Consider the following 26291-nt stretch of genomic DNA (forward strand, 5'->3'; position numbering starts at 1 on the left):
TAGTGCGTTCATGAATCCTTGAATGGCGTGCTTGGATGCCGTATATGCAGAGCGGTACACTGAAGGCAGTACGCCTGCCAAAGATGACAAGACGATGACCCGCGACGAACAGGCCGCGGAGTTTGACTTCTCGAGTGCTGGCAATAGGTGCTGCAGTAGACGAACGTTGGAAAAGTAATTAATCTGCATCATTTTGTCACAGACATCGTTGAAGCTTGGATCACTTGAAAAGGGGACAATCGCGCCCGCCCCAGCGTTGAGGACTACGTACTTGAGGGGCTCTTGCCGTCCCTGCAGCGCGTCGCCCACTTTGTCGGTGCCCTCCACCGTGCTGAGGTCTGCCACGACAACCTCGGCGGTTGGTGCCCCCAACGATAAGCACGAGGCCCGCGCCGCATGCAAATTTTCGGCATTGCGACCGACAAGCACAACATGACAGCCGGCCCGGGCAAAAAGATATGCGAACTCCAGGCCGATGCCAGATCCCCCACCGGTGATGACCGCAATGCTGCCCGGTACAAGTTTTTCACCACGGCGATGACGAAATACGCGATACAGAAGCCATCGCAGTAAAAAAAAGGCTACGACAGATGACAAAAGCGTTTTCTTTTCAAGCACAAACATCCCATGTGCCAGTAAGTCACGTGCCTTCCTTTTTTTCTTTCTTTTTCTTTTTTTGTGTGTCTCTGTCTGTGCGCTGTTGTTGCCTCAAATCCTAGTCGGGTTGCTGCTCACCCGGCGTGTAATGAAGTGGTGCGTGTGATGCTTCGTGGTGTAGGCGACGGCAAACAAACAAACAACACACACACACAAAAAAAAAAAAAGAGGAATCCGTAGAAAACCAAAAAAAAAAAAAAAAGAAAAAAAAAGAAGGCAGGAAATAAGTGTCATTGTGGATGTGGATGTCTTTTGCCTCTCTAACAATAATGGGGGGAAAACATGTCAACATCCCTCTCGTGCGTGCATGTATTTTTGGTTGTTGTTTTTTTCCCAGGGGCCGCACGCAGAAGACCCCCCCAAAATATATATATATATATAATATAATATAATAAAACAAAATAAATAGAAGCATGAGAATGGGTGAAACTAAAAAGACGCAGAGAACACACAAGAAAGAAAGAAAGAAAAGAAAAAAGGAATGACGAAATGGAAGGAAGAAGACGTCTTTTTCTTTTTGGTTGCCTCATTTGTCTTCCTCTTCCTCTTCCGTTGCCTCCTCCTCCTCCTCCTCCTCCTCTTTTTGTTTTTTTCTTCTTTTCCACTTTGACTTCCCACTTCATGTAACTTTTTGTAATGGACAGAAGTCTGGGCAATTCGGTGCTCATGCTTACACAAATAAATACACACAAACAGACACACGCACATGTAGACATGCATCATCATAATGATAGATGAAAGAAAAAAAGGACAATCTGCTTGGGTGAATATCTTATTCCTTGCTTCTCAGGGTGATTCCATGGCGGCACCGATGGGTGCCTCTTGCCCGTGTCTGCGATATAACGTAATCTCCTGCTGTTTAAAGTACCGCCGGCCTTCCCCTGTGATGAGCACCAAGTTCAAAAAGTACAGTACTCGAAAGCAGTTGTGCACATTGGGGTATGTTGGGGTGAGGTGAGGGATAGAGCGGAGGTACAGGCGTATCGGCACCACCTCCCCCACAATCGGTGTGCCGTCCATAATTTCAAACTTCTGCAGGGTTTCACTTTGCATGATGTCTGTGGCGTTGCCAGGGCCAATAAATTCTTTCCGTACAACTCCCACCTCACCGTACTTAATATCCATGTCAGCTATTTTAAATGTCACTTTCCCTAATACACGTTCCTGGAGGTGAAAGATCTTCTTGTCATACTTAAACTCAATGTGTAGAAAGTTTTCAACACCCACGTCCATCGATATCGATTGCGGGCCAAATACCGTTTCGCGGAAATAACTACGGTGTCGTGAGGCATCTGGTTGGGTCTCACTCATGTGTGCATCCACTTTACTCACCCACACCTCCACCAACTCTGTGATGTTTTTGACGGGGCGGTAAATGGTAACACGTACGTAATACGACACACGGGCATTCATACCGCGGTACGACTCGTACTCCCGTGGCGCAGCAAAGTTAAACTCCAACGATGTCACCGAGCGAAACGTATCGGGTTCAAAAAGTTTATCTTGCCGCATAAATTCAACTTTTTCCTCACTCTCCTCGAAGGTTGCAATGACCCCCACCAACTCCAGAAGAACACCGTTGTGGCGGTATGCCCCCTTCGGTGTGAGCACCACACGACCGCACACCGGCTCATTATCAGAGAACAAATGTAGCCGCTCGCTTTTACGCTCGTAGGGGTCGTCCACCGTCACCATGCACTCATCCATCTTTCCGTCAAAAATAAAGCGCACATCGCAGCCATCCACCTTGCGGAGAAGTCGACCCAAAAGGCCTGGGTTCCGCTCCTTCTCTTGCAGACGCTCCCTCTCCAGCATTGCTAAAAGCAGCGCCCTCACTGCAGCGGGACCAACCCATGTGCACAAACGAACAAAAAAAGGGAAAAAAAAAGAGAAAAGAACGGTTCAAGCAGATGCAAAAGACAAAAAAAAAGCACCAACGAAAAAGAAAGAAAAGAAAATATACATGAAAATGATACACCGCTCTATATGGTAATAGTAATGGTGGTGGTGGTGGTATAAATGCAGAGAAGACTCCCTCCCCTCCCGTGTCGTTGCCCACCCGTCATACTGCAAGTCGTGAGGCTGCACCCACAAAGAGTCTCCAATTCAAACATAAAAGAAGTGAGAAACAAATTTACAGAGGCACACACACACGTACCAGAAAAAAAAAAAAAAAGGGGGCACCGCATCAAATTTGCATGTGAAGAAGGCAGCTGTGGGTATTTATTGCATAAATGCACCTCGTGGCGGACGCGTGATCCGTTGGGTGTTCCTCAACCCGTTCCCTCGAGCCCTGCCGGCCCTCTTTTTCTTTTTTTTCTTTTTATCCGGTGTGTGTGTTGTTTTTGTTTTGTTGTTTGCTTTTCATTTATGTTTTGTGATGTACAAAAGCCACTCTTTGCACACAATTTCCTTCAAAAAGAACCCCCCCACCGGGAGAAATCTAAACAAAACATACCGGGAGAGGGGGGGGTGCATGCACTGCAGGAAGACGGAAGGGGGAAGGACAAAAAAAAAAAAAAAGAGTCAGGTGTGTGAGTGGGGACACCCGCAATGCAGGCCAAGCGTCTACAGCAACACAAGAAGCTGAACAGCCAGAGACAAAACAAAAACAAAAATACAAGCGAAGCAAAAAAAAAAAAAAAAAGAGAACGATGTGTACATGTTTGTCTGTGTGTTTATTCCGGATGCGTTTCGGTTTCTTGATTCGCGTCCGTGGCAGGCATGGACGATTCGGGCCGCCAGAACCTGCGAAAAATCGCTGGTTTGACCAACGGCATCTGCACACCGAAGAGATTCTTCGCTTTGGGAATCCCGCAGCCCCGCGGTGCAAGGCGTACACCCGCCTCCCACACGCGGCAGACACCAACAAGCAACGTGAAGACGTCAATGGGCGCCATTGCCGCTAGCATGCCGTAAGCGATGAGTGTTTGTCCCTTCTTTTCCGCCAAGCACTGCGAGGCTCGCTGCTGTCGCAGCTGCCTGCTGCCGTCCGCCGTCACGGCGTTCATCATCCACACCGTCGGGTCGTCGGTGTCCTCACGGTGCGGCACGCACTTCGCCAGTTTCACCCTTTCACCCGAAACAGTGTGGCGCGTCAGGCTGTCTGTCATGACGTTTGCCCCGCCCAAGAACTGAAACACGTCCACACACCGACGTAGCCGACTTTTCCGCAAGACAAAGCGGGCGCGCCGTTGGGCATCGCAGACAATCACATGGGGATGGATGCGATGACCACTCTCGTTCAGCAACTCCCCCATCATCACCCGTTCACGAACCGCAGACGGTGCTGAAAAAAACGCGGTGGGGGAAGAAGAGAAAGACGAAGAGGTTCGCGGCACAAGAACATTTTCCATAAAACCTTCAGAAGCGCCGTACACAAAGTTATGTTCTACTTCCCCAACAAATTTATTGCCAAAAAATCCAATAATTTTGTCATCCGCGTACTCTGTTAGATTAATAGACATCGACGTCCTTTCGGGCACCAAAAATTGCACCTGCCGCTCCTTCCCCGCACGAGATTCGGGGCCGCCCCTCTTCTTGTCAGATAGCTCCAGGGCCTCCAGTGAACCTATTTGTATCAATGGCAAAGAAACCGCATCGTCGCTGTCAGAACGAATGGAGCTGCAGAAACTAAACACCTCCAACGCCTCATTGTCGGCCGAGACGCATGTGCTAAACGCATCGGCACTCCCCGATCCAACTCCCACGGAAGTATCGTCTGGCAAGCAAGGTGGCGTGGTGCTGATACCCATTTTTTCCCCCATCACTCTTAAAGAACCAGGGTGTACGGAATGCGGCAATGAAATCGCCGTTATGGATACATTCGTCGCCGTTGGGCCCGTTGTGGTGGGCACCACTGTGTTTGAGGTCCCCTGCGGTGATTCCCCCACGGGGATGCCTTGCACGTGTTCGATTTCAGCCTGAAGCATTTCCGCTGCAACATCTCGTGTGCCTTTTCCTCCGAATGAGGGCGGGAACTGATCTTCGTCAATAAACGGAAGAATAGCCTCCATCGTGGGGGCTCCAGGAAAGAAGCGTACCTTATCCTGCACGCGTTGGTCAACAAACGGCCTTAACATCTTCCACGCCCCTGCCACTGCCCAACCAGCGTTGAAGACAAGCATGCGGCACATAATCTCCGGGTAATATGCCTGCATGATCTTCGCCAACTCACGCGAAAAAGATAATATAACGGAGTTGGCAGATGAAATACCAACGTGACGAAGATCCAATACAAGTGTGCAACGGTCTACATGCCGCTCCTTCGCCAAAAATCGTGCCTTTTCCATCGACTGCATTTGCACCCGCAGCAAATCTCTCTCTAATCCATCCTTCAGCATCCTCACCAAGAGCGGAATGTCGGGTGTATTCCACATGACAGGAAATCCCTCCTTGTCAAACCCGTACAAACACGAGGCGGTCGTTTCAACTTCCTTCGAAAATTTCTCTGCGATTATAGTGTTCAAGTTCATTTTTTTACGCAGGGAAACGTACGTTCGCAAGGATGCATCCGCCGCCTCCACCACCCACCGCCTGCCAATGAGGAACCGGTAGAGCAGATCACAGTCAGAGAGTTTTTGGCGGTCGTCAACAGGGAGAACATCACGCAAACGGGAGCGGAGCTCCAAATTCTTGCGTTGATGTTCTTTCGACAGGACCGTCGGCCCGGAGCGCGTCTGTGCGGCGTGAGCCTCCTCGTACGACAATTCCTCGCAGTTCCCCATCACCTCAAAAATTAAAATGGAGGAGGCAATAATAACAAACACAAACCAATCACTACAACAAATAAGTTCTTTTTTTTTTTTTTTTAGAAAAAACTAGAAAGGGACTTCCACTAGGCGTGAAAGAACGCCCCACCCCTCCTCTCCAGTTGAGCAGAGAAACACACACACACACACACAGCACCGTTATCTCTCTCCCTCTCTATGTATATATATATATCTGGTGTAACTGACTTAAATGACTACTGCGAAACTGTTTTCTTTTGGGCCACACAAAAATGATGCCCACTCTTGCCGCTTTTCTCCTTTCCTTTACAAATATATATAAATATATGTGTGTTCAACACAAAATGGAGCTGTCCACCCACGCCCCTCTCTCTTTGTTTCGTTGTTGTTGTTCTTTTCCCCCTTCTGTGTTGAGCAGCGCGCCCCACACACACACACACACACTTTCTTCGTGCTCCGTCTGGTTCTTCTTCCTTTTTTTGTTGTTGTTCCTTAATTGTGTGTATAGCCTTCAAAGAAATTCCTATAGAACTACAAACTAGCCACAGGCCGGTGTGTATAATGGGCCTGAGTCCTTTTCGTCTTTTATGATTAAATCCTTTCCCTGCCGCCACCTCCGTGCGTTCCGCCCCAACAGTACTCCCTTCGATGGGCTCTCGTACTCCTTCCTTCCACGCACTACACGCCGACGCCCAGAGAGAGAGAGAGTGAGAGAGGAAGAGAAAGAAAGGAAGGAGAGTAAGAAAGGATCAAAGGCCCTCCCGCCTCAAAAGCAATGCACCACATTTCTCACCGCAACTCGCGCAATTGAAAGGAAATTATTTTCTGCTCCTTCCTTTTTTATTCTTTCTTTCCTTTTTTGTTTTATTGCATCTGTTCCGGGGTTTCGTTTTCAAAGTTTCATTTTCCTCAGGCTGCCGCTCCAGCAGCAGCAGCAGCAGCACATAACCAGAAGAACGGTAAATATAAACTTACTTACTTGTAGTTGTTGTTGTTGTTGTTTTATTCAACCTCCTTTTTCGGATGGTTCTTGTTGTTCTCAAAGCAATTTGTACTGACCCCAATGCACGGGAAACAAAAAGGCGACACGACATGAAGGGTGAAAGCAATGCCAGAGCGTTCCCCCCTCATCTCCTTCGTCTCCACACATACGGTTGCGAGCACGGCTGTAGATATATAGGTGTGTACATATGCGTGGAGGCGTCCCATTCTGGTCCCTCATGCACTCACGTGGCACTACCGCGAAGAACATTAAACTTCTCTAGGAGATCATCCTCGTCCTCATCTGCAGCGTTCACTTCCTCCGTGACCTGCTGAGTTTGCGGTAACTTGGCCTGGCCAACTGTCGCGCCTTGCATCTTGCCGTGCATGACCTCCTCGACCACCTTGTTCACCTCGTCATCCAGCTCGGCATTGCTAATGTCCTCATCTAGTGCGTTGTCAACCGTGTCATTTATTGTCTCCTCGATCAAACCCGCCTTCATCATCTCTTTGCTCATTGCCCGCATTGTGGCCTGCACCTCCTGCACACGCATCAGCTCGTTCATCTGTGTCATGATGGCCGCGCTCTTCTGGATATTTCCCGCCAGTTTAATTTGCGATGCCTGCTGTTGTAGATGCATAGAGACCGAATTCATTTGGGTACGGGCACAGTACAAACGCTTCACCGCATGACGTGCCCGAATGATCTCCTTAGAGAGCATGCGTACCGCCACTGTGTCCCCCTTGCGTGCGGCTGCCTTCGCCGCCTGTTTTACTTTCATCTCCTCCCGTTGAATTTTACGAATTTGTGTGTCAATCTTGCGCATCTCCGAGCTGAGGTTCCGCCGCCACAACTTCGTTTGCTCCTGGGGATCCACACGTTTAAACAGCTTATCAAGCATCGGCGTGGCTGATAAGATAAATGTGATGGTGTGACCAAGCCTTCTGGGCACCAAACTAGACTCTACTAAAAGGGTCAAGGATATATATATATATATGTGCGTTGTGGAATTGTGTGTGGGTATTGAGAATCATAATTACAAAAAGGAAGAAGCAAAAGGAAATAAGAAAAACATACATTAGGGATGAGAGGAAGAGAGAAATGCGACATCATCTTCATCATCAATATTAGCAGCAGAGCAACCAAAAAAGGTAAAAAAACAAACACTTGTAGCTGAAGAAGGTGTATCCGTGTGCCTGCATACATATCCCTTCTGCATTCAATGGCCGTTGTGCTTCAATGCATGAAGTTCAATCGGTGGTCCATCCCGCTGCCCTACATCGTGCTCGCTCCTCCTCCTGCTCATCCCTGCCGTTACTAGACTGAATGTCTGATCCCATCCGTGTCGCCTGCACCACCAAAGGAGGCTGTAGTGTGTAACAGACAGGGGATGTCACATGGGGTACGCCACTCTGGGGATCCGATACCGCATGCATCGTCATCATCGTGTCCAGTTGATATGTCATCGGCAGGCACAACTCCAGTAACCGACGGGCCCCGTGATGGGTGACAACGTAGCAATTCGTTGTCCGGTGCATCTGAGGCACACGACTCACACCCTCTGCAACACGCAGCTGAGATGTCTGATCCGCCGTGTCAAGTCCGCTCACATACACAAGTTCCCAATCCTGCGGAACGTGACGCATGCGCTCATCGTACTTTTTTTGAAAATCATGTGGAAACAAGGAGTCATCCTCTACCACGAGGACACGGTGATAGCGCCGTGCCGCAATGGTGGCCCAGAGCAATACATGGCTGAGTGCACATCCCACTGCTGCGGGATTTAAATCCATCCCCCAAATGCGACGCGACTCTTCCTCTCTTAGGCGAAGAATCCCCAACAAAGACACCAATCCACATGCCTGTGCCTTTTGAATATCGACGGCACGACCGTCAACCGCGGTAAATCGCTCGTATTCGCCCTCACGGAACCCTGCGCGCTGCAACTGACGCAATATAAATTTCCAACGGTCAGGCCGCCTATTTAGATTTATGACATACACCGCGTCAAATGGGCTTCGTGACGTAGACATGGAAAAAGAAGAAGAAGCACTACGGAGAGCCACGCATTGTGAGGCGCTGCTAGCACCGCGGCTACCCCAGCAGCGACTGCCGTTCAGTCTCGTCTGGAATGCCGTGTGCCCCCATCCACGCAACCGCATCCTCCTGTCCCGTCTACTGTGTGCGTCTCCCCCTGCGAGTTTTCCACGCCCGTCACGTGTGAATCCCCTTTTTTTATTGTTATTATTTGTCTGTGTGTCTACCCCGCCAAAATCAGGCGTGTCTTGAAAAAAAAAAAAATAAATAAAAAAAAGAGGCTTCTGTGGCATCAAACGACGTCCCTCAAGAAGCGGCAGCAGCACGGCAAGAAACTCAAGGCAAGAAGGGGAAGGGGTAGGATCGGTCGTCGAAGCCCAAACTGCTCCATCACACCCCCCCTTTTTTTTTTTTACACCGCGCCCTTTCACTCTCACGTGCACTCACCGATTTTTGTTGCTGTTGTTCCTTTTCTTTCTTGCTGTCTTAAGTCCTGAGCCTCTTTTTTCTTTCTTTTTCTGTTTTTTTTTTGTTTTTCAGTTTTATTTTTCCTTTTTATCTTGGACTGTTGGCTGCCGTTTCCCCCACCACCACCCCAACCCCCCTCTCCATCACATGTTTACCCAGCAGACATACAAGTCCCCGTGTCAACGCCAGATACATCCCATTGACGAGGACCAGCGTGCCGGGCCCATAATCTTCGAAACGCTACCAGGTATCGACTCCACCTGCAGAAGGTCATCCAGCATCATTCCCTTCAAAAGATGAAAGTACTTTCCCTCATGCTCACCGATTGTGACAAGGTAAGAAGCTGCCAATGTTACCCCAGGCGTTGTCAATACCAACTCCTTCTCCGGTGTAATCTTCATCATGTACTTGAAGCTGTTGGTGCTGACATTGCCTTCGCGGTATGTCATACGCATCAACATGTTTGTCTGCGACGATAAACATTCTTGACGCGGATACGTGTAGCGACGTGTCCAATCCGTGTCACGGTCAATTTTATTGCGTATCTGATAGCGATGCTGCAGAGAGTCGTACTCCCAAAGATGTACCATCTGGTTGAGCCCGCCAATTTGCACTACCCAGTAGCCTTGGCACCTACTCACCGCCGTTCTTAATGGGAGAAGCTCCATCGACATGCGATAAAACGTGTCGTACTTATTCGGAATTATATCGTAAACACGAAGTTCATAGACCTTCTGTTTGGCCATGCTCAGCAGAGAGAAAGAGCGTTGCAACATTTTTTGGACTTCACCTGATCCCACCTCCCCCCCTCCTCCTGTTATTTCCTTTTTTTTGTTTTTGTTTTTTTATTTACCTTCTCGCCCCCCGCCCTCCCCCTTTCTTCTCTGCCTCACTCCTCCCTTGCGGCGCTGACGTGTGCCACCGAAGAAAAAGGAAAAAGAAAAAAGAAAAAAAAAAAGGAATCGCACTGCAAAAAAATAAATAATAAAATAAATAATAATAATAATAATAGTTATTATTAGTAATTTATTTGGGTGCATCCATTTTTCCCCCCTCCTTCATTTTTTCAATCAATTTTGTTTTTTTCTCTTTTTTTCCTCTCACTCAATGACGTCCAATTCCTTCGGCTGCCGCCGGTGTTTCTTTCGGCGTTTTATTTACACACACGCAGAGAGACAGACAAAAGCCCTTTTCTTTTCTTTTCTTTTCGTTTTTCCGCATTTGTGTCGGCCAATTCACATGCGTGTTCTCCTCCCCCCCCTTGCCTTCTTCTTCCTCTATTGCCCACCGCACACCAAAGTCACGGAGCCCACACATTACAAAAAGCCCCATAAAAAAAAAAAAACACAAACACAAAATAAATACACACGCACATTTTTATACATGTGCAAATACGCATACGGGGTAACAGAGCAGGCGGCAGGAAAAAAAAAAGTAATAATAATAATCCCCGACACATCACCGCCACCACAATTAACCTTTTTTTTTTTTTTTTCTCCCGTCTTCTTTTTTTTCTTCTTTCCACGCCCTCCTACCACAGAACAATTACGACATCAAAACCGTCACGACGCACAGGTGAGATAACATCTGCAAATAAAGAAGTACGCCTGTGTGTAGATTTGTATGCAAATAAAAATAAAAATATATTTTTTTTCCGTGTGTGTGTGTGTGTCTGTTTGGTTTTCGTTTCATCATTTGAGAAAAAACATTCTTTTCGTGTATTTTTAAAAAATATATATTTATATTTATATTTATATATTTTTTTTTTCATTTCTTCTTCTTCTCAAGCGCTTAAAAAAAAAAAAAAAAGCATCCGATTTATAATCTTGTGGTTCTTGTTGTTATTCCCTAAAGAGGAATACTACTACTACTATTATTTTTTTTTCTTCGGTTCCAACGTCATTTGAAGGGTCGATTATTTAGCGGCTAACCACCACTACCACCACTACCACATTCTTCTTCTTCTTCTTCTTCCTACGGGAGGGTGCATGTAAATACATTTTCAGCAAGGAATAAAGGAATGAAGGAAGAAGACGGGATGGGGATCATGCCGCTACGCAAAAACAACCCCGCAAATGTGTCTTTCCTCGGCGTCGTGTGTGCTCTTGTAGCCGGTCGACGGAGACGCGCTGATTTCTCTACCGGCGTACCTCAACTCGCGTTTACCGCCTGTGTAAAATTCAATGCGTGGCTCCACATGATAGTACGCGCCCTGGTTCCTCGGCTCCTCCTGTGCCCACATCAACTCCGCGTTGCCGTAGTCCAGCAGTAACTTCTGCACCTCCGCCACAGGGAATGGCGAAAGCTCCTCGATGCGAACAAGAGCCACATCGGTGTTCCCATTCTTAGCGCGGCATGCATTGAGGATGTGGTACAGTTGTCCGGTGCACAACACGAGGCGGCGTGCCTTCTCCGGCGGCACCGATGCATCCCCAATAACAGGACAGAACGTGCCCAATGTGATGTCATCCATGGAGGATTCGTTTGGTGAGCGGATAAACTGTTTAGAGAAAAAGAGAATCAGCGGCTTGCGGAAATCTCGTCGCACGTGTCGCCGCAAAACGTGGAAGTACTGAGCGGGAGTGCTGGGATATACAACCTCCATGTTCACACGGTGGGCACGCTCCGCCGGAGAGTACGCCGGGGTATCAACATCCTCCGCAACGGCCTGCAGGAAGCGTTCAATACGACCGCTGCTGTGTTCTGCACCCCTCCCATCATGGCCATGTGGAAGTGACACAATGACAGCCTGTTGCTGATTCCATTTGGACTCCCCAGCGGAAATGAACTGGTCAAATACGATGGTGGCACCATTTGCAAAATCTCCATACTGCGCCTCCCACATAACGAGGGAGTTCGGGTCATAAAGGGAGTAACCGCTGGCGTAACCAAGCATGCCGTACTCACTAAGTGGACCATTCGTAATTATAAATGGGGCCTGATCCTTACTGATGTTTGCTAGTGGAACGTACTTGCCGATCCCTTCCTGATTGTGCAAGACAGCATGACGCTGAGAAAAGGTCCCGCGCTCCACGTCCTGCCCCATCACGCGCACATGTGTACCCTCCAACACGAGTGATCCAAACGCCAATGCCTCTGCTGTTCCCCAGTCAATCCCTTCACCCTTCTCCAGTGTGTCATTACGGCGATCCAGCACGTTTTTCAACTTGGGATGCACAACAAAGCCTTCCGGAAGCGTTTTCAGTGCATCCAACACAGGCTGAAGTTGTTCGCGAGATACAGCCGTTGACTCCATCTTAACATCCCCTAACTGATCCGAGTATTTCATGCTCCTCCACATTTCTGGGATGCAGGATTTGAGGTAACTGCTGTAATGCACAAGAGGCACCTCCGCCTGGAAATTGCCATAGCGTCCCTTTTCCGCAATCGATTTTGCTGTCTGCTGCTGTGGCGTAATGACACCCGACGCAATCAGTTCCCCCGAGTATTTATTAAACAAGTCACCCATTGCGCTAATGCGGCTGTAAATGAGGGGTTGTGTAATTGTCGGATCATCATTTTCATTGTGGCCAAACCGGCGGTAGCAGACAAGATCAATGACAACGGACTTTTTAAACTTCGCTCGAAAATCTGCAGCAAACTCAAATATACGAACAACATCCTCCACCGAGTCCCCATTTACGTGAAAAATGGGGCATTGAAACACGCGACCCAAGTCTGTGCAGTACGCGCTGCTACGAGAGGACTTAGGGTCTGTGGTGAACCCAATTTGATTATTCACCACCACATGAACGGTGCCCCCCGTACTGTATTCGTCAACCTCGCTGATGCACATCGTTTCAAAGACAATGCCCTGACCACTGAAGGCGGCATCGCCATGAATTTCAACCGGCAACACAGTGGAAGATCCATCTTTCCCCAGCGATGCTTGTGCCGCCCGGGTATATCCCTGCAGAACAGGGTTCACCGCCTCGAGGTGTGATGGGTTGGAAAGCAGCTCTGTGTCCATTGGCTTTCCATTTCGCATCGTCATGGTCGATCGCGCCCCCAGGTGGTACTTTACATCCGACTGAATCTTGAACGGCTCCAACTCCTTCCCCGTGATTCCCACGAATTCCTTCAGTATCACAGGAAACGGCTTGCCAATGACATGATAAAGGACATTCAGACGACCACGATGTGCCATAGCAATGTTTATTTTCTCTACACCTTGTTTGGAGGAAGCGTCCATAAGTGCACGCAAGCCAACGACGAGAGACTCCGCCCCATCGGCACCAAACCGCTTTTGGGTCGAGTACTTGCGTTTAAAAAAGTCCTCAAAGTGAACGGAAGAGGCAACCAGGTCCCAGGCCCACAGGCGTTCCTCCTTACTGAGACTGCGATGCAAGGGATTGTATCCGCCATCCCCTGTCTCCACCACTTCACGTAGAAAGCGGGCGACATCAACGTCCGCAATATGCGACAATTCGTAGCCAACTTTGCCACAGAAACGCATGGTGAGGTATTCGTGCAGTTCCTTGATCGTCATTGGACGGCTGTTGGTGTTCAGCACGCCACCCACCTTGTCCTGGAAACCGACCCGCACCACACGGTTGTAGTCATCCGGTGTAAACCCAAAGGAGGCGAGATCGAGACGCAGTACCTCTTTATACTTGCGCGAATAGCTTCGGCTAATAGAATCGTCACATTCGTAGCCCAACGGATCAATGGAAGCCCTGAGGTGGCCACGATCTTCAAATGCCTGAATCATCCACGTCAGCCGACCGCAATCTGTTAATGACTGCTGCACCGTAACCGCGTCTTCCGATGTCGTTGGCAGGACTCGAACAGCAGAACTCAGGAGCGGCGTTTCATACGAAGGCAGCCCCCCCGCACTGAAGATAGCGTCCCACGAGGGGTCCACGGATGTCTTGTCCTCCTTCCAGCACTGATACAAGGAATCAAGATACATCGCTGCGGAACCGCTAAGAAAATTATCATTTTCGTAAAGAAGCCGTCGCAAAGGAATATCGGACTGAACCCGTCGCTGCTGCAACACAGACGTCGCTGCGGCACGGCAATTCAAGAAAGGGACCCGCGATGCAGCCGCAACCGGAACAATCCAACGCATCATGTCGCCACCGCACTAATTCCTCAAAGAACGTCAAATACACCTAGATCCTTGAAGGCTTCTTTTGCTTAAAATTTTACGAATTGTTTTTCCGCCCCCTTGATACCTTATCACTACACAATGCCACAACGTCAGCGTCAAACAAACGAAACCATACACAAATAAACAAAATTATGATAAGAGCAAGAACAATGAACAAAAAGAATCCACACAAAATGACGAAGATTTTTTAAAAAGTCTGAAAACCGTTCCAACCGAAACACAACAACAAGACGCCTCAATAAAAAAGCAAACAAAATAAAAACTCAAAAAATATCCTTTGTTATTTGGCCGCGTGTTTCTATCATATTTGCCCGAACAACAACAACAAAAAAAGATTGATTGATTATATGGTCACACTCACGTCCGCACATCACACTTGTGGTTCATGGTGCTCTCGGCCTCGTCTCTCATTGGACTGATCCATGAGACGCGCACTCACGAGGCCGGCACCGCGTGTGGGTAACAGAAGCAAACAGGAGGGGGAGGGTGCGTCACCCATGAGGATGTGCGTGGGGTGACAAAGCAAAAGCAAAAGAAAAAAAGAAACACACATACACTACGAGCCGTCCCCGCAAGGACGCGTATGACTAATCCTAATCACCGCACACCGGCACAGACAAGGACGGTGACGAGCAGCAGCAGGGGCATGCGCACCCACGCAGTGGCGGCGGCGTTTTCGCTCGCCTTTGAAGGAACCCTGCCCTTGTCTGTGTGGTCAGGCGGCTTATTCTGTGGTGTCGCAGCTGCCTTTGCCGGCGGACCGCTGACGCCGCTCCGTTTCAGGCCATCACCCGCCGTTTTCGGTGCAGCCGCGGCCCCGGCCTGCGATTGCGACTGGCCTGGTTGCGCATCGCCAGCGCCCAGCTGAGGACGGTTTTCTGCCGGCGCCGAAGTGCAGTTTTGTATATTCCCGTACGTCGCAAATCGCATCGTGAAGGCAAAATCCCTCCCAGCACCCTCAGGAGGGCATTGCCCGGTGATATTCCACTTGTAGAATTCTCCAGCGTCATCGCACAGCCGTGCACAGTCATCCGTGACGCTCTCGTATTCTCCGGGCTTCTTCGCGCACCTTCGCCAATCATTCTCGCCGGAGGGACGCCAACTCAACCTACCGTCAGTCCCCAAACACGACACCTCCACATCCGTCCATGTTTTTTGCAGCGCAGCGGTAGTTTCCACGCCCGAAGCAGCAGCCCCGCGGACGGACATGCAGCAGCTGCTGCACAAGAGCGCAAGGACCAGCATGTAGCACGCCACACCGCGCCGCACAGTCGCCATCATCATCATTCGTCGTAGAGTCGCTGGAGTCAGTCAGCTGATCTATGAGGCAGCAAAATAAAAAAGAGAGTGTCAAGAGAAGAAGGGAGTGCAGCGGATAGAGACGGCACACGGAGAGAAGGGAGGCGGCAGCCCAGCACACCGAGCTCGCAGAGCAGGAGACCGCGTCCACACACGAAGCGCACACGACGCAAGCAGACACCCACCACGGACAAGAGGAGACCCACAACCATCACCGCCTCAGCCTCCTCCAGTTCATTCTCGCCGCCCCGCATATGGCCACACACCAGCAGCCAGCACAACGCGTCCGGGCAAGCACACGCACCACCAGTCCAACGCCGAAGCAGACCCCCAGCCACCCATGACGGGGCACCCACGCCGCGCCCCACGCACACGCATGGGAGGGGGGAGACCGCAGTGCAGTCTCTCCGTGGCCCCCATCCCCCCCTCCCCAGGGCCGCGGAGGGAGGCAGCAGCCGCACGCAGCACCGGCATCGTCGAGGGAAGCGGTGCCGCCGCAGCGTCCTAACAGTGCATCTGTGCCTATGTCTTGCTATCCGCACCCAAAGCAAAAATAAAAAAATGAAAGGCATGCCAGCACAAATCCACAAGAGGAGTTCGACAGCTGGGCCACAGACGGGGCGGTGGCTGCGGCACAGGAGCCCAACCAGCTGCGAGAGGGCCAAAGCATCAGAAAGAGGGCAAAGAAAACAGAAAGAATGAAGGCCCCACACGAAACACAAAAATCAAACAAAATAAAAACTCAAAAAATATCCTTTGTTATTTGGCCGCGTGTTTCTATCATATTTGCCCGAACAACAACAACAAAAGATTGATTGATTATATGGTCACACTCACATCCGCACATCACACTTGTGGTTCATGGTGCCCTCGGCCCCGTCTCTCATTGGACTGATCCATGAGACGCGCACTCACGAGGCCGGCACCGCGTGTGGGTAACAGAAGCAAACAGGAGGGGGAGGGTGCGTCACCCATGAGGATGTGCGTGGGGTGACAAAGCAAAAGCAAAAGAAAAAAAAAGAAACACACATACACTACGAGCCGTCCCCGCAAGGACGTGTATGACTAATCCTAATCACCGCACAGCGGCACAGACAAGGACGGTGAGGAGCAGCAGCAGGGGCATGCGCACCCACGCAGTGGCGGCGGCGTTTTCGCTCGGCCTTGAAGGAACCCTGACCTTGTCTGTGTGGTCAGGCGGCTTATTCTGTGGTGTCGCGGCTGCCTTTCCCGGCGGACCGCTAACGCCGCTCCGTCTCAGGTCATCATCACCCGCTGTTTTCGGTGCAGCCGCGGCTCCGGCCTGTGGTTGCGACTGGCCTGGTTGCGCATCGCCAGCGCCCAACTGAGGACGATTTTCTGCCGGCGCCGAAGTGCAGTTTTGTATATTCCCGTACGTCGCAAATCGCATCGTGAGGGCAAAATCCTTCCCAGCACCCTCAGGAGGGCAACGCCCGGTGATATTCGACGTGTAGAATTCTCCAGCGTCATCGCACAGCCGTGCGCAGTCATCCGTGACGCTCTCGTATTCTCCAGGCTTCTTCGCACACCTTCGCCAATCCTTCTCGCCGGAGGGACGCCAACTCAACCTACCGTCAGTCCCCAAGCACGACACCTCCACATCCGTCCATGTTTTTTGCAGCGCAGCGGTAGTTTCCACGCCCGAAGCAGCAGCCCCGCGGACGGACATGCAGCTGCTGCTGCACAAGAGCGCAAGGACCAGCAGGTAGCACGCCACACGGCGCCGCACAGTCGCCATCATCATCATTCGTCGTAGAGTCGCTGGAGTCAGTCAGCTGATCTATGAGGCAGCAAAATAAAAAAGAGAGAGTCAAGAGAAGGAGGGAGTTCAGCGGATAGAGACGGCACAAAGAGAGAAGGGAGGCGGCAGCCCAGCACACCGAGCTCGCAGAGCAGGAGACCGCGTCCTCACACGAAGCGCACACGACGCAAGCAGACACCCACCACGGACAAGAGGAGACCCACCACCACCACCGTCTCCTCCAGTTCATTCTCGCCGCCCCGCATATGGCCACACACCAGCAGCCAGCACAACGCGTCCGGGCAAGCACCCGCACCACCAGTCCAACGCCGAAGCAGACCCCCAGCCACCCATGACGGGGCACCCACGCCGCGCCCCACGCACACGCAGGGGAGGGGGGAGACCGCAGTGCAGTCTCTCCGTGGCCCCCATCTCCCCCTCCCCAGGGCCGCGGAGGGAGACAGCAGCCGCACGCAGCACCGGCATCGTCGAGGGGAGCGGTGCCGCCGCAGCGTCCTAACAGTGCATTTGTGCCTATGTCTTGCTATCCGCACCCAAAGCAAAAATTTAAAAAAATGAAAGGCATGCCAGCACAAATCCATAAGAGGAGTTCGACAGCTGGGCCACAGACGGGGCGGAGGCTGCGGCACAGGAGCCCAACCAGCTGCGAGAGGGCCAAAGCATCAGAAAAAGGCAAAGAAAACAGAAAGAATGAAGGCCCCACACGAAACACAAAAAAGCAAACAAAATAAAAACTCAAAAAATATCCTTTGTTATTTGGCCGCGTGTATCTATCATCTTTGCCCGAACAACAACAACAAAAATTGATTGATTATATGGTCACACTCACATCCGCACATCACACTTGTGGTTCATGGTGCTCTCGGCCCCGTCTCTCATTGGACTGATCCATGAGACGCGCACTCACGAGGCCGGCACCGCGTGTGGGTAACAGAAGCAAACAGGAGGGGGAGGGTGCGTCACCCATGAGGATGTGCGTGGGGTGACAAAGCAAAAGCAAAAGAAAAAAAGAAACACACATACACTACGAGCCGTCCCCGCAAGGACGCGTATGACTAATCCTAATCACCGCACACCGGCACAGACAAGGACGGTGACGAGCAGCAGCAGGGGCATGCGCACCCACGCAGTGGCGGCGGCGTTTTCGCTCGCCTTTGAAGGAACCCTGCCCTTGTCTGTGTGGTCAGGCGGCTTATTCTGTGGTGTCGCAGCTGCCTTTGCCGGCGAACCGCTGACGCCGCTCCGTTTCAGGCCATCACCCGCCGTTTTCGGTGCAGCCGCGGCCCCGGCCTGCGATTGCGACTGGCCTGGTTGCGCATCGCCAGCGCCCAGCTGAGGACGGTTTTCTGCCGGCGCCGAAGTGCAGTTTTGTATATTCCCGTACGTCGCAAATCGCATCGTGAAGGCAAAATCCCTCTCAGCACCCTCAGGAGGGCATTGCCCGGTGATATTCCACTTGTAGAATTCTCCAGCGTCATCGCACAGCCGTGCACAGTCATCCGTGACGCTCTCGTATTCTCCGGGCTTCTTCGCGCACCTTCGCCAATCATTCTCGCCGGAGGGACGCCAACTCAACCTACCGTCAGTCCCCAAACACGACACCTCCACATCCGTCCATGTTTTTTGCAGCGCAGCGGTAGTTTCCACGCCCGAAGCAGCAGCCCCGCGGACGGACATGCAGCAGCTGCTGCACAAGAGCGCAAGGACCAGCATGTAGCACGCCACACCGCGCCGCACAGTCGCCATCATCATCATTCGTCGTAGAGTCGCTGGAGTCAGTCAGCTGATCTATGAGGCAGCAAAATAAAAAAGAGAGTGTCAAGAGAAGAAGGGAGTGCAGCGGATAGAGACGGCACACAGAGAGAAGGGAGGTGGCAGGAATGGTTGCATTTTGACCCGCACATACCATTCGACAAAAAAGCAAAAGCATTTACCATAATACAAGACAAAAATCGCACCTTGTCCATTTGTGGGAAAACAAGAGTGCTACTTATTGTTTTTATCGTGTGTATGGTTATAGGAATTTGTTTTGTGTGTAATTACCCATCAGGGGTAAAAAACCGCAAATATCTACGGATTAAATTGAAAAAAACATAAAAGGAAAAATTAAGAGTAAACAAACGTCATGACAGTTGGGAAGTTGGCCCATGGGTTGCAGCAATTAACAAAAGCAAAAGAAAAAAAGAAACACACATACACTACGAGCCGTCCCCGCAAGGACGCGTATAACTAATCCTAATCACCGCACAGCGGCACAGACAAGGACTGTGACGAGCAGCAGCAGGAGCATGTGCACCCACACAATGCTTTCACCAAAGTCTGTTTTTATTTTCATATCTTCCTTTTTCTTGGCAGTGCCGTTCGTAGTTTTTTTCGTCAATTGAGCGGGTTTTTCCGTCGGCTTTGAAGCATCACTGGCATTTGTTAAATTTTTTTTTGCAGCATTTGTTGGTACATCAATTTCTTTCTGGATCCCCGTCTCATGCGTTGTTGGTGGTGGCTGTTCTGGATTCGGCTTTTTTGGAGTCGGTTTTTTTGGAGTCGGTTCTTGTGGAGTCGTTTTTTTTGGAGGTTTTGTTTCTGCGGTGTTATCAGGCATTCCACGGTTCTCATCAGCCTTATCGCCGAGAATAGCTCTTAACGAACAAATGCCTGAGCTGGCATTTATTTCACCTTCTTCATGAGAAAAGTCGACGGTTTTGGTTTCTTGCTACCATTTCGTGGAAATCGCAGTTTCATCTTCAATCGAAACGCTCATTGTGAATGCAGCACTCTCTGATGAAGCTGCATCACAGCTCTTTGAACATTCTGCACCCATGTACAGAGATTGAGCCACCAGGCAGAAAGAAAAAATAATTTCACTCTCCCCACTCTTGCCCATATCAGAGCCAAAAAGTACTTCTGTGTGTACACATTCAAACCAAGTACTCCCACTAGGAAGACGCCAACGCAAATTTCCATTGTTCAATCCACATGCCACCTCCACCGGTACATAAACTTCCCTCGCCAACGCAGATGAGCACCAGCTGTTGCTGCTGCACAAGAGCGCAAGGACCAGCAGGAAGCACGCCACACGGCGCCGCACAGTCGACATCATCATCATTCGTCGTAGGGTCGCCGGAGGCAGTGAGTGAGCCTATCGTTACGCGGTATTTAAGATGGGAAAACAAATGAAAGAAAAGAAAAGGGTAAAATATTTGTGCAAGGACCTTAGTCAGAAACATTATAAAAAAACATGTATTGAACAGGTTCTTTATTCTCCTGAATTATTGTTGTTACCCATTTTAACCCGGTGATTAAAGGTGGTACAAAAGAAGGAGGGAAGGGATAACGAGGAAGCGGTGGAAAAGTGGTTTTTCACAGTCAATGACCTGTTGTTGTTGTTGTTGTTGTTTTTGTTTTTCACGTGCACTGCCCTAACCGCTGAAGTGATCGACAAGACTCCCTTCTCTCGCCATCGCCATTATCGTTCCTGCTGTTGCTGCGGATGTTTACTATGAAAGTTACGCGCCAAGTCCCTTTTTACCGAGCCGGGAAAGAGCCGTGTTAAACTGATCCTCGAGCTCACCGTTGATGCGTTTAATTGTACTGGCGTCGGCCGCAAAAGTATTGTGATGCGATCCTTCTCCCTTCCCGCCACCCATTAGACGGGCAAACTTGGCACGTTTCTTCGCATTGCCGTCAAATACTTTTGTGTGCGAGTACTGCCCAAGATCCTCATTCTCGTCGTCGTCACTATTGTTGTCGTGAGCATTTACTCGCCCCCTCTTTTTGTCAGCCCGCATCTCCCCCTTCCCCTCCTCTCGCAGCAGGCAAGGAAGGTATGGGCGCAGCATATGTCTCGCGCTCTTTGCAGCGGCTACAATTTCGGATGATGACAAGAATATGTTCTCGTCCTTCTCAATATTTTTTAGTGCCGCCGCTGCGAGAATCAGCAGGGCGTCCTTGTGACATGGTAGCTCGTCGGGTTGCAGCCCACGTGACTCCGCAAGCTGAGCAGCCGTCGCCTGCAACTCTTTCATGGCGCTCTTGAGAGAATTCATGACGAAAGTGGCTGCGTGAAGGCCAATCTCACCTCGTGTGTACCCTCCTAATGTGTTGTTGTTTTTACTTTTTGGTGGTGTTTGATGTGCTGACAACTTTTATTTCGTTTAAAACACACACACACACACACACACACACACACACACACACACCACAGGAAAATATATATAGAGAGAGAAAGAGGGAAAAATGACTGGCCCACGCAAATATTACAGTCTTATGGCGGCTCTATTGGATTCCTCACTTCACCTCTGGAGAAACGGGGCAGTGACGACGACGCCGACACCCGGTGCCCATCACGCCCAATTCACACACACCATCATTCCACGCAGTCTTTTTTGCATCTAAGCGGTGAACTGACAGCCGGCTCAATATTACGTGACGTCGTTTTCTTCCTTCCGAGGGCAAATGGGCCGCAGCCGCGACATGTCCACTCGCACTCCCCCTGAGACAGACGCGACATCCAAGACAACCCTGCCCCGTGACTGAGCCAACACTTTTTCCCGCAACTCAGACTCTTCAAGAGTCTTGTACTCCTCGCGTCGCTGACGCATCCTCTCAAAGAGGGCACGCTGGTCATCATAACTCATCCGCGGCTCTATACTAGGCGCCGCCCCGTCCTTTGGATGGACCTTCACCGTGAGGCGACTCTTCTCGTTTCGCCCGCTATACTTCGAGATGGTGCCTTCCATCAGTTTGCCGCAAAACCACAACCCGGCCTCGTCCTCCCGCTGAAGCTCCTGCTGCTTCCACCGCTTGTCAAGAATGGCACGGCAGTGGTAAACAACAAGCCGGTAGTCTTCGTCAATGTCGGGGTTGTCGTGTAGCGCGTAAAGTCGCTCGACAGCCGCGTCTCGGCCTCCCTCGGAAAGAGAACACTCCTCCGGAAAAAGTTTCTCTGTCATTTCACGCAGTTTCTCCGCGTCATGGTCGAACTCCTCCAACGTGACTGGTTTATTTTTGTCCTTCAGGCGTGTGGATACCTCCTCAATGAGGCCTCCGTAGGAAGTAAGGGCGTCGTCGGTTGAACCGAAGGCGTCCAACCCCCGCTTCCGCCTTGCCTCCTCCAGCAGTTCACGGGCAGAGAGCAGCTGCAGCTTCACCTGATGACGGGCGTTCTGGATGTGGCACAACTGGCGCGCCAACTCCGGGGAAATGGACGTTGAGGCCGTGCATTCAAAAGTAAATTCATCAGGGAACATCGTGCCCTTTACCGTCAGCAGAACCATCTTGGCTGTGTTCCCGAAGGGCTCGCTCCACTTTTTGCAGGACGCAAAGAACAGGAGAATATATATATATATGGAAAAAAAGAGAGAAAACGCCGTGAATATCACACGCCCACAGCAGCAGAAGCAAGCACAAAAAAAAAAAAAAAAGGCACAAGAGAACAGAACCAAAAAAAAAAAAAACATTTAAACATCAAACAACACTAATACGGGCAAACGTGCACGTTTCTTTTTTGTCGCTGCCTTTTCGTGTGTATGTGCGTGTTTGCATGCTTTGGGGTACTGGTTTTCCATGGCTACAGCTCCTGAGAGCAAAGGTAGCGCAGTTGCTGCCCCAGCAGTGTGCTCTGAAAAGGATGAACCAACACAGAGGTTTTCTTTTCGCGCGTGGAGCGCTCCAGACCAACATGAAGGGCCTTCGCCCATTGAAGAGCCTTCGCGAGTTGCTCGACGCTCTCCTCCGATATGGCGCTGCCCGCGCCATGGCACAGCTGCAACATGGCTCGTAGAACCAACAAATGCGTGCCTTTACACGCGGCAAGAAGCTCCTCGTTAGATTTTGACTGTTCCACTGAGTTTGCACTCAGGTATTCGGCGAAGAATGCCATGGCGCGGCCCCACTGCTCGTCACGTGGATCCTCCAGCTGCAGGTCAATCACAGCGAGGCTAAACAACTCTGCAAATGCAGCGTCAACGTCGACCTCATCACCAGAGAACCGAAGCTCCTCCGTGAGAGTCTGGAGAAGCCCAAGACCCTTCTGAAGCACCAGCAGTCTAAGGGACAGAAGAGCCTCTCCGCGTTTAAGCACATCTTTGGAGTGGGCAAGAATTTTTGCCGCGGCGGACTCTATCATTTTCAACGGCAACTCGTTGTGACTCCAGTCCATGGCATCGCAAAAATTGATCCACATGTCCATGTCTGCATGTGCATCGGAGCCCAAAGGTGCCACGGGAGACTGCGGCGAGGAGGTAAAGTAGCAAGATGCCATAATCGCCTGCACGGCATAACGCGTGAGGGAGTTGGGGATTGTCAGTTCTTCAAGCACACGCTCTGAGTTCGCATAGTAACGTACGATCTCGTGAATTTCCTCCACAAACCCGCACAGGTGCTGCACAACAACCATCCACGGACCAAGCACGTGACGCTGCTCGCCCGCCGAGCTTCCAAGACGCCAGCTGCGTAGTGCACTCACGGTGCACTCGTAAAAGGTCACAAAGAATGCATCCCCACCCTGAGCCGTGTCCCGCAGACTTATAGCACATGCCATACGCACAACAAGTGCCAAGCAACGCAGTTGTGGAGTATGATCGATTTCCGCGGCACATTCAGGACCAAGAAGACGCACCAACTTCCGCACTGCCTGTTTCATAAAGGCAGAAAATACATCCTTACCAATGTGCATCACCCGCTCCGTGTTTTTCCAAAGGGTTACTAATGGAGCCTTTAGCAAAGACTTGCTAAGGAAATGCTCGACTGCGTACGATGCGAGAGTATTCACATCTGTGCCACAGAAATTCATCAGTTCACGCCGAAGTACATCAACGTTACCCAAGTCTGTTTTCTCTAAAAGACCCAAATAGTCAGCTATGGGTTCCTGGCCAAAATTCACCACCAGACCCTTTTGCTTCGCCATGACGGGCGTAAAACCCTTAAAGAGTGACGCGGCACTGGCTTCCGATACAAACTCACCTGCGTGCCGTTTCACCGTCTCTATTTCGCTCAGCTTCTTTCGTCCACGCTTCTTACGCTCCGTCGTTGTGCTTTGTGATCCTGGCATTGCAGTGGCACGCAGTGCCCCTGCGCCTTTCGCCGGCACCACCAGTCGCACCGCACTTTCGGCCTCCTGCGAATGATGATGGCCAAGCACCTCCTGCGTCTGGCGGTGTGTGTCTCCCCTTAGCGTCGTGCCAACCACCACAGTTGACCTTGCTTTCTCTCTTGCTACGCGTGATGCAGCAACACCGGCAGCCGGTGCGGTGTGACGACTGCCAGCATCCCCGCTGTACCCCAAGCGATGCTCCAACTCGCTAAGTGAGGAGCGAAGGTTGTCAACAAGATCATAGAGCGAAGAAGGATCCATGCCAACAACCGCAGCAGCAGGCGTGGCTACCTGCGGTGCGACGACAGCCGGTCGACGCTCCTGCAACTGCCGTTGCAACCCCTCGCAAAGTTTTTTCTGCTCCTCAACCTCCTCATAGACCCTGGCAAAGAGCAGCTTGCAGGCTTCTTCCCGCTCACATGACTCCACCACAAACGACTCAAATATGGACTTTAGCTGCTTATACTCTTCCTTAGCTTCCTTTTGTTCGTGCAGGGCCTGCTCCAATTCCTTCCTACAGTGCTGCAAGTCCTCCTTCAATCTTTTCACGTTCGCCGCTTTGGACGACGCATTAACGTCTACCGACTCGTCTGAAGGACCGGTATTATCCTTCACCTCTTCGGCCGTCGCGGAGGCATTCTTTGCACTGCCGTTATTAGCGCTGGCTCTCTTCGTATCCGCCGAAACACGCAGCAAGGCGTTGGCCTCACGAAGCTTCCTGTTCTCCTTGAGCAGACGCTCCAGCTCCTGCCTCTCTTCGCTGGCTGGGAGAAGAGGGTCGACGCTCATACGGTGGTGGAAGAATAGGCGTCGTCCCGGCAACCACCACAAAAAAAAAAAAAAAAAAACGCACACAAAAACCAAATGTGAGCCTTCCACCGACTTTCTCCCGCTACCCCGCATAACAAAAAAAAAAAGAGAAAGTGAGACCCAGGTGGGAGTGAAGGGGAGTACAGGCGAGGACGCAGCGATGCTGTCGCGGTCCCAATTTAAAAAAAAAAAAATAAAAAGAAGCGCACAGAGCTGCCTTGCCGTAAAAATCACTTACAATGGCGGAAACAACAAAAACAACAACAACAGAAAAGACCACACGTCTCTTTCTTTCACTGAGAGCGAGAGAGAAAAAGAAAGAAGGAGGGTATACCGATGGAGTGCAATAATGCCCAACAGAGATGAAAAGACCCAACGAATAGGCGCCTTCATCGCAAGACTTCAAATTGCACCGGCGATTTTCGATACGCAAAGAGGGAAAATGTGAGCGAGCACACAAATACTCCTTCACTTTACATCGTCACTCGATATTTTCCGCCGTCACCTTCGGTTCCTCCAATAACTCGTGCCACAGCCGTTTGTACCTCGCTAAGTGCCGCTCGTACTGCTGCGTTAATGAGCTTCCATGCTCCGCCCACAGCGCGCTGAGCTCACGATCTTCGCCTCTTGCCGCATGAGGCCGTTGATCTCGTCTTTCGCTGCTCATGTATATATCATCCGGAATAAGGGCGCAACGCCGATGCTGGTACTTCAATGCCTTCTCCGCCTTCTCCAGTTCCTGCTCGGTCTGCGTCACAACGTTCTCCAGCTCCTGCAGAATCATCTCCTTCTCTCCCATAATGAAACTCCACGCAACAAGTTCATCCACAGAACGAGCAAGTTTGTGAATGCGCATGCACTCCTGCAGCGTCACTTCGTTATCATCCTCCTCGTCTCCATCTTCCCGCCTCACCACCTCCAGTGCATCCATCCTGCCTCCACGACACCTTTATTGTTGCTACCACCGATTTTGCGTAGAGAACAAACAACAGGGATGTTAAGGGGGAAATAAACCTCGGTCCGTGGGAGAGAGAGAGAGAGAGAGAGAGAGAGAGGGAGGGAAAAAAAGAATGGGCATTCATGCACACAAAGTACATACAGACAGAGAGAAGGAAAAAAAAAAAAAAAAAAGAGCAGGGCCTCGTGTCACTGTTTTTGTTTTCCTTCTTTTTTTGTTTTTTCTTCTTCGCTTCGACCCACGCCTCTACTCTTTCAACACCAGCACATGCCAACCACAGAAGCGCCACAACTTTCTCCAGCGATAAAATAGTTCCGCTGAACATGGTCGATATGCTCGGCACAGACAGGTCCTTCACTTCATA

The 26291-nt window shown here is 50.7% G+C and overlaps 14 protein-coding genes across 14 annotated transcripts, besides 33 other annotated features; all 14 read right to left on the reverse strand.

Moving 5' to 3' along the window:
• Tc00.1047053506337.4 (short-chain dehydrogenase, putative) lies at window positions 1–624 on the reverse strand (the record flags this gene model as incomplete). Its single annotated transcript, XM_809948.1, has 1 exon — window positions 1–624. A coding segment is annotated over one exon (624 nt), but the record flags the coding sequence as incomplete, so codon positions are not given.
• Window positions 1–14964: a sequence feature (heterozygous, non-Esmeraldo-like haplotype).
• Window positions 844–872: a microsatellite.
• Window positions 1021–1061: a microsatellite.
• Window positions 1110–1159: a sequence feature (GA-rich).
• Window positions 1191–1237: a microsatellite.
• Tc00.1047053506337.10 (vacuolar protein sorting-associated protein-like, putative) lies at window positions 1444–2472 on the reverse strand (the record flags this gene model as incomplete). The annotated part of the gene is made up of 1 exon (XM_809929.1): window positions 1444–2472. The coding sequence occupies one exon, from the start codon at window positions 2470–2472 to the stop codon at window positions 1444–1446; it is 1029 nt and encodes a 342-aa protein (XP_815022.1).
• Window positions 2519–2615: a sequence feature (A-rich).
• Window positions 3260–3304: a sequence feature (A-rich).
• Tc00.1047053506337.20 (hypothetical protein, conserved) lies at window positions 3336–5384 on the reverse strand (the record flags this gene model as incomplete). Its single annotated transcript, XM_809930.1, has 1 exon — window positions 3336–5384. The coding sequence occupies one exon, from the start codon at window positions 5382–5384 to the stop codon at window positions 3336–3338; it is 2049 nt and encodes a 682-aa protein (XP_815023.1).
• Window positions 6082–6117: a microsatellite.
• Window positions 6311–6330: a microsatellite.
• On the reverse strand, window positions 6614–7270 carry Tc00.1047053506337.30 (SNF7-like protein, putative; the record flags this gene model as incomplete). Its single annotated transcript, XM_809931.1, has 1 exon — window positions 6614–7270. One exon carries the CDS (start codon window positions 7268–7270, stop codon window positions 6614–6616), a length of 657 nt encoding a protein of 218 aa, XP_815024.1.
• Tc00.1047053506337.40 (glycosyl transferase-like protein, putative) lies at window positions 7620–8699 on the reverse strand (the record flags this gene model as incomplete). Its single annotated transcript, XM_809932.1, has 1 exon — window positions 7620–8699. The coding sequence occupies one exon, from the start codon at window positions 8697–8699 to the stop codon at window positions 7620–7622; it is 1080 nt and encodes a 359-aa protein (XP_815025.1).
• Window positions 8658–8683: a sequence feature (AT_rich).
• Window positions 8909–8963: a sequence feature (T-rich).
• Tc00.1047053506337.50 (hypothetical protein, conserved) lies at window positions 9054–9650 on the reverse strand (the record flags this gene model as incomplete). The annotated part of the gene is made up of 1 exon (XM_809933.1): window positions 9054–9650. The coding sequence occupies one exon, from the start codon at window positions 9648–9650 to the stop codon at window positions 9054–9056; it is 597 nt and encodes a 198-aa protein (XP_815026.1).
• Window positions 9799–9832: a microsatellite.
• Window positions 9855–9885: a microsatellite.
• Window positions 10063–10087: a microsatellite.
• Window positions 10354–10395: a sequence feature (T-rich).
• Window positions 10502–10528: a sequence feature (AT_rich).
• Window positions 10594–10642: a sequence feature (AT_rich).
• Window positions 10828–10848: a microsatellite.
• Window positions 10928–13948, reverse strand: Tc00.1047053506337.70 (2-oxoglutarate dehydrogenase E1 component, putative; the record flags this gene model as incomplete). Its single annotated transcript, XM_809934.1, has 1 exon — window positions 10928–13948. One exon carries the CDS (start codon window positions 13946–13948, stop codon window positions 10928–10930), a length of 3021 nt encoding a protein of 1006 aa, XP_815027.1.
• On the reverse strand, window positions 14585–15274 carry Tc00.1047053506337.80 (uncharacterized protein; the record flags this gene model as incomplete). The annotated part of the gene is made up of 1 exon (XM_809935.1): window positions 14585–15274. One exon carries the CDS (start codon window positions 15272–15274, stop codon window positions 14585–14587), a length of 690 nt encoding a protein of 229 aa, XP_815028.1.
• Window positions 14965–18532: a sequence feature (areas not merged during assembly with more than two copies in the genome that could not be assigned to a particular haplotype).
• Tc00.1047053506337.90 (uncharacterized protein) lies at window positions 16362–17054 on the reverse strand (the record flags this gene model as incomplete). The annotated part of the gene is made up of 1 exon (XM_809936.1): window positions 16362–17054. The coding sequence occupies one exon, from the start codon at window positions 17052–17054 to the stop codon at window positions 16362–16364; it is 693 nt and encodes a 230-aa protein (XP_815029.1).
• Tc00.1047053506337.100 (uncharacterized protein) lies at window positions 18135–18824 on the reverse strand (the record flags this gene model as incomplete). Its single annotated transcript, XM_809937.1, has 1 exon — window positions 18135–18824. One exon carries the CDS (start codon window positions 18822–18824, stop codon window positions 18135–18137), a length of 690 nt encoding a protein of 229 aa, XP_815030.1.
• Window positions 18533–19998: a sequence feature (areas merged during assembly that could not be assigned to a particular haplotype. This can correspond to areas where the two haplotypes were merged or to regions with more than two copies in the genome that were merged during assembly.).
• Window positions 19999–20090: a sequence feature (areas merged during assembly that could not be assigned to a particular haplotype. This can correspond to areas where the two haplotypes were merged or to regions with more than two copies in the genome that were merged during assembly.).
• Window positions 20091–22940: a sequence feature (areas merged during assembly that could not be assigned to a particular haplotype. This can correspond to areas where the two haplotypes were merged or to regions with more than two copies in the genome that were merged during assembly.).
• Window positions 20442–20469: a microsatellite.
• Tc00.1047053506337.120 (hypothetical protein, conserved) lies at window positions 20573–21112 on the reverse strand (the record flags this gene model as incomplete). The annotated part of the gene is made up of 1 exon (XM_809938.1): window positions 20573–21112. One exon carries the CDS (start codon window positions 21110–21112, stop codon window positions 20573–20575), a length of 540 nt encoding a protein of 179 aa, XP_815031.1.
• Window positions 21226–21265: a microsatellite.
• Window positions 21488–22525, reverse strand: Tc00.1047053506337.130 (hypothetical protein, conserved; the record flags this gene model as incomplete). Its single annotated transcript, XM_809939.1, has 1 exon — window positions 21488–22525. One exon carries the CDS (start codon window positions 22523–22525, stop codon window positions 21488–21490), a length of 1038 nt encoding a protein of 345 aa, XP_815032.1.
• Window positions 22474–22522: a sequence feature (A-rich).
• On the reverse strand, window positions 22636–24948 carry Tc00.1047053506337.140 (hypothetical protein, conserved; the record flags this gene model as incomplete). Its single annotated transcript, XM_809940.1, has 1 exon — window positions 22636–24948. The coding sequence occupies one exon, from the start codon at window positions 24946–24948 to the stop codon at window positions 22636–22638; it is 2313 nt and encodes a 770-aa protein (XP_815033.1).
• Window positions 22941–23229: a sequence feature (areas merged during assembly that could not be assigned to a particular haplotype. This can correspond to areas where the two haplotypes were merged or to regions with more than two copies in the genome that were merged during assembly.).
• Window positions 23230–24761: a sequence feature (areas merged during assembly that could not be assigned to a particular haplotype. This can correspond to areas where the two haplotypes were merged or to regions with more than two copies in the genome that were merged during assembly.).
• Window positions 24762–25150: a sequence feature (areas merged during assembly that could not be assigned to a particular haplotype. This can correspond to areas where the two haplotypes were merged or to regions with more than two copies in the genome that were merged during assembly.).
• Window positions 25146–25169: a sequence feature (AT_rich).
• Window positions 25151–25906: a sequence feature (areas merged during assembly that could not be assigned to a particular haplotype. This can correspond to areas where the two haplotypes were merged or to regions with more than two copies in the genome that were merged during assembly.).
• Window positions 25451–25900, reverse strand: Tc00.1047053506337.150 (hypothetical protein, conserved; the record flags this gene model as incomplete). Its single annotated transcript, XM_809941.1, has 1 exon — window positions 25451–25900. One exon carries the CDS (start codon window positions 25898–25900, stop codon window positions 25451–25453), a length of 450 nt encoding a protein of 149 aa, XP_815034.1.
• Window positions 25907–26043: a sequence feature (areas merged during assembly that could not be assigned to a particular haplotype. This can correspond to areas where the two haplotypes were merged or to regions with more than two copies in the genome that were merged during assembly.).
• Window positions 25996–26039: a microsatellite.
• Window positions 26044–26291: part of a sequence feature (areas merged during assembly that could not be assigned to a particular haplotype. This can correspond to areas where the two haplotypes were merged or to regions with more than two copies in the genome that were merged during assembly.) that runs on past the window's edge.

This window comes from Trypanosoma cruzi, genomic scaffold (assembly GCF_000209065.1).
Source record: "Trypanosoma cruzi strain CL Brener 1047053516447 genomic scaffold, whole genome shotgun sequence".
Classification (NCBI taxonomy): domain Eukaryota; phylum Euglenozoa; class Kinetoplastea; order Trypanosomatida; family Trypanosomatidae; genus Trypanosoma; species Trypanosoma cruzi.